At 36.9% G+C, this 5,693-nt stretch overlaps 1 protein-coding gene across 2 annotated transcripts in view; it reads left to right on the forward strand.

Moving 5' to 3' along the window:
* The window catches only part of chchd6b (coiled-coil-helix-coiled-coil-helix domain containing 6b), a 66,623-nt gene that overhangs the window by 47,734 nt on the left and 13,196 nt on the right, over positions 1 to 5,693 (forward strand). For both annotated transcript variants that reach the window (XM_014009642.1, XM_014009643.1), the window contains one exon: positions 745 to 880. In XM_014009642.1, the coding sequence (XP_013865096.1) occupies positions 745 to 880 (136 nt within the window). The remainder of the gene's footprint in view (positions 1 to 744; positions 881 to 5,693) is intronic.

Raw genomic sequence — 5,693 nt, forward strand, 5'->3', positions numbered from 1 at the left:
TGATACCAGAGCCTGTCTGTATGATGTCTTGTGACGTCCATGGCCTACCCCAGTTACCACTACTGTGCATGTGTGTCAAGGACAGAAAGGCAGACGTGGCAGTGGAAGGTGTCAAAGCAGTTAAACAAAGTAAAGAACAAAAAAAAGAAAATGATTAATCGATTATTAAATTAGTCATTGATTATTTTAATAATCGATTAGTCATCGATTAATCAATTAATRGTGGCAGCCCTACTTACATCTACAGCTGATTAACCTTTGAAATATATCCAATTCAAGATTGCCATCCCAGCTCATTAGACTTGGCAAACACAAAACTAGCCATAGTTCGGCCAARTGTTGAAGTCCTGAGCTAAAGTTTTGTGTGAATTTTAGAGTTATTGCTTGTTATACTACCAGCGATAAAAGATCTTACTATCTTGCATAAAAATACCCATAATGTTATTTTCAAAACAAGACAATTTTAATTGGAAAAACTTAGGTCTGAAAGGTGGCCTTTGATTTTTCTTTGTGTTTTTTAATACATACTCATACATTTTATTCTTATTGAAAGGTAAAAACATAGAGATTAGTGTATGTATGTTCCCATTTCTGTTAAAAATAGCAACTGACACAGCAGTAATGTCAGTAACGCCTGGAAAAATGACAAGCAGAAGAATCAAGTAGAAATGTTCWTTGTGTTGTAACCTGCTGTACATAAAACCTTCACTACCACTGATCCTTCTCTCAACGCTCTGCTTCTAGTGCCCGACCAAKTGCGTCTGTGTGTGGTGAGCTGCAGGCCAAGGTGCTCCAGTGTTACAAAGAAAACCCACAGCAGACCCTGAGCTGTTCCAGCCTGGCCAAACAGTACATGATCTGTGTTCAGCAAGCAAAGAAGGTAAGAGGGGGCTGCTGTCTCTATGTGGGTGTGAAAATATAAGAAAATGAACAAAAACATCCAGCTGTGAATTTGTCCGATARTAAAAAGGCTTGTTGATGATCCTGACATTAAAAGAGAAAAACYCTCTTTTTAGTTCTTAAAAGGAACCTACATAAATTAGGAAAATCCTCATTTYGTTACAGACACCTCAGATCAGACATTAAATTGCACTTGCTTTCTGTTAGAAGGTTGAAGCCTTCAAAACTTTAAAATGCTTTCTGCTGATGCTTGAGCAAACAGTTTTCAAACCCCACACTTTTTTACAAAGTGCTTACAATATTTACCTTATTCAAATGGCACATTGATATTGCAATAAGCACTGATGTGACTATGAAGCTGTAAAAAGTTCAAAGCAACAAACGATGGAAGTTTTATATAAAAACAGCAAAAGCCATTGTGTTTATTTGTGTTTTRATATAAATTCAGTTGATGATCAAGTTCAGCCGTGCTTCATAGAAAATGACTACTAGGTTTTTTTTTAATGAGCATGATATTAGCATTGGTGATATAAATTMAGGGTGGGTGCTATTTTTCTTTTCCTTGAAGGATTTCTTTAATTCAGATTCAATCATAACTGTAAACGATTTAGTGGCACAGAGAACCGCAGTCAAACGAAAAACATTGAAGAAAAAGGCAAAAGTGGGGATAGTGAAATGTCAACTGACTGGGGGGTAAAAAGAGCTTTGGTTCATAAGTGGCACATAACCATCTCTCCTTTTTCCTGGATKAAAGATTTTTTATTTCCTGAGGACAGAAACCAGAAGTTTTGGGATATTTTTGCACAAAATTAAGATTGGACTTTCATGGATGCTGTATAGCTGTGTTTAAACAAATGACACAAAATAACAAAACAAATTTAGATCTCTGTTACAGTTTAGAATAAACCTTTAAATCACTTCACATACGGTATTATTAAAATGTTAAAAACATGAGTATGTCTGCTAAAAATACACAAACTCTGAGCTGTTTCCTTCCTAAAATTTAATTTTTCCCATGTAGAAAAACAATCCTGACCCAGACATTTTATCTTTGACATCTCTTCAGTCTAACCTTTCTTTATAGGGATAATCTATCAGAGATTAAATCTTTCATTTTACAGGCTGCTTGGCACAACTATTTTGAAGACGGTGGTTTTTTTAGATTGACCTTTGAGACTTCTGAAGTTTTGTTTCTCAATCTCAGACTTAAAACAGCTTATAAATGTTTCCAGATGTACAATTTAAACCTATAAGTCTGAAAGACTTCAGATTAAAGTGTGACATTAAACTTTCTCCAATCTTTTCTTCTATCATCTACTTCCAGTTGTTGGATTAGAAATAGTCAAAATATTGTGACAAAACTGAGCTTTTTTTTTCCTTATAACTGTTTATTTTCTTTTGCAAAATGGTTGGATAAATTTGAATTTAAAGTTTTATTTTTGTGTACATTTTAATAAATCAACTCAATGATGTAAGTAAACCAGGCATCATGTGTGGTTGAAGATTTGTATAACTTGGACCAATTCCCTGAACTATGAAGCAGGATTATTGGTTATTGAGGTAACTTCAGGTTTAGGTCAGAATTCTCAGTAATAAAAATGGTACACTACTGTTACTGCAGAAAATGGAAACCGAACTGCAGAGTAAGTTATTGTCCATTTTGAAGCATTTTCACTCGACACCTCAATTTCAATAATTGGTAGCATGAATGCTCAAATTTTGCCAGTAGCCAGAAAGTTATTGTTTGAGCTTGCTATTTGGGTTTGTGTCTACCAAATGTCAGGACTAGTAGCTGCAGAGTGGGCTGCAGATGGCCCAACAATCACAACTGAAGGCAAAACCTTCACCCATTCCCAGTCTCAGCTCAGTCTAAAACACATTATGTATACACCATATTTACCATAATCTCCATCCACAATGAATAAATGCCCATAAATTCTGTGCAGAAAAATAAAAAAAACATGGCCTAGAGCCTGCTCAAGGAGTGTTATTTTTTCCAAGTTTTCTTCCGAATGCCAGTATTGTTGTTTACACTGTTAGTTACACTACAAACAGCAAGTGTTATTAGCTAATTTGGTATACAGCGATAGTACATATTTACACATGCTAACAACAAAAGTGGATGCTGGAGACATTAAGAGCAAAGTGTTATTCACGGTGCTGAATGGTGTTTTATAGTTTTTTTAAGAAAACAACAATTTTAACTTTTAATTGAGACTTTTTTTGGAGTGTCTGTGTCACTCTACTGAACTTGCTACTTTAAAAGCTTATCTGAAGATATGTAAGACTTGGATCTGTATTCTAGTAACACCTTAGAACCGTGACTGAAATCCTGACCTGTACGACTGACTAAAAGAGAGATCAGAGGAGCTTCCACTGGAGGCTGCAGATCAGTCAGCTCTAATTAAAGGAAATTAGTGGGCAGTCCAAAGACCCCTCTAGACATGCAGGCAGCCGTCCATTTTGCCTGTCTAATAATAGATCTGTCAGAAGCGACTGTTTGGCAGAGCAGAGCAATTGGATCAGAGTTCAGCAAGGATAAGTTTCACTGTTTGCTGCAGTTGTTGGACTGTAAACAAGTAAGAATACTAAATGTTCTGCAGAAATAAAGGCTGACAAATTGTTTTTTAATGACAGCCAGTCCCTTTGGTTATGGTGAGTGAGGATGGATAAAGGATCCATCTAAGTGGGGACCTCGTAAGTGGGCCCATTGCTCTCCCCAAAATGATACTGAGGTTTAATCAAACCTTTGCATTCCTCGGATGAAGGACACAAGGTTAGAAACACTCAGTGTTCTGAGCTTCTCAAGATCCATAAAGGGGTCCCCAAGAATTATTTTCCTTTGACTCCTCAGAGCCAGGCAGTGGCCTAAGTAGTGCAAAGAGGTCTCTAATTCAATGCCACAGGCAACACACAGACCATTGTCATGGAGTACCATCACCATTTTGTGGCGGTTGAGCAGGTTGTGCCCAGTTAGGACTCCAACCAGTGTGTTTAGAGTTTTTCTTGTCAGGGCAATGAGAGCTTTCCCAAACTTAAGATTTGGGCCATTAATCATTTCCTCTGCCTGTCCCTAGTTCATCAAGTCCTTCCAGCTGATTGAGTGTTGATGTCTGACTATGACCTTGCAAATCCATCTGATAACTTTTGGGGTTGCACCCCAACGACTACCTGCAATTCAATGACACTGGTGTAGGCACATTACTGCCTTTTTACACTTTTCATTTACATGTCTTTTTCAGTTAAGCTTCCTGTCTAGATAGACACCCCAAAATTGAACCGATTCTGACAAGGAGAGTTCTACTCCCTCAAACTTTTGAGGTGTGTAACCCTTTCTTGACTTCTTATGAGTGAAAAGTCAGTCCTTAGAAATTAAGACAGCCAATGGAAAATTTGTGAAGCAAATTTGGTTTTGGCCCATAAATAAAACCTACTAGATTTTCAAATAAATATCAGTATGCATCCTTTCCCGCGCTGCAGGTTTTTGAAGGCTAAGTAATAATGCGGTTCCAAGTATCAGGCTGTTCATGCTTTGTCATACAAAAATATTAAACTGTAAGATAATAAAAGTTATTTTTTGTAAGAATAGAATAATTTACCTGTTGCTTTTCAGGAGGTAAGCAGTTCAAGAACCAACTCAGACATAACTTTCTAATTAATGAACAACAAGGAGCTCACAAGGGAATTTTTTTCAAATACAGTCCAGAGTACTAGCATTCAAATAGTTGTTTAGAATTCTACAGAGACCACATTCCCTCCTTTTTCTTTTTTATTTTCTTTTTCCTGAAGGACAACAAGGTTTCAACATATTTGTGAGATGATTTGGACAAACAGAAAAAGGTCATTTCTATTTAAACCAATAAACTAAATACATTTTTCATTCAGATACATACAACAGTTTGGATGCTGTTTTTTTTTACAGCTTTCTTCAACAATATTACAACTATTCAGTAGACAGCAWGGCTTTGAGGGTGGTGAAAACCTCCCAACAGCTTAAAAGCTTCACTCTTTTATCCTTTTATCTGTATGTGCTCTCATGGGTTTCCTACAATAGAWATATTCTCCCTTCTGATGAAGTGTGAATGCTGTATTTTTGTGACAAATGAATCTGTCTCCAGTTAATATGCTTTGTCTCTCACTTTTCTGTTTTAACATTATGACTTATACTGTAGTTTTAAATATAGTTATTTTTCCTCTTCCTTTACATGCACCTTGCTGTTATATTGGCTTAAAACCATGTTTATTCTTTCATATGTAATTATTTTCTAGCTGTTCAGTGTGTTTTGTTCCATACCAACATCCTTGTAAACCAGACAAGCATGTAAGCTCAGTTAGAGTCAGCAGAATCAGTTCTGACACTTGCTCACGGTTGAGATTTGACTTAACTATCTGCTGATGAAACCAGCAGCCAATTCGTTTTTTTCTTTTAATACCATAATTTTGAACTTACCATCACCAGAATGTTTATCTTCCACTCGTCATCTCCCGTTTGAAGTCCTCCCAGTTCATTATCCYCGGCGGCGCAGCCATCCTTATATTTCACTCTTTATTTTTTATAATTCATGCATGCACCCACGTGCACATTTTCCACACGTCCTTCTCTTTACCACCTGTTAAAGGCAGTTCAAGATAGGGCCTTTCACCTCCACTCAGCTATCACTTTTCTGTCTGTCTTCTGCCATGCTCTTTGCTTTGGCCATTGTCATGCATATTGCACCGTGTGTGTGTGTGTGTGTGTGTGTGTGTGTGTGTGTGTGTGTGTGTGTGTGTGTGTGTGTGTGTGTGTGTGTGTG

This window comes from Austrofundulus limnaeus, unplaced genomic scaffold (genome assembly GCF_001266775.1).
Source record: "Austrofundulus limnaeus strain Quisiro unplaced genomic scaffold, Austrofundulus_limnaeus-1.0 Scaffold60, whole genome shotgun sequence".
Lineage (NCBI taxonomy): Eukaryota > Metazoa > Chordata > Actinopteri > Cyprinodontiformes > Rivulidae > Austrofundulus > Austrofundulus limnaeus.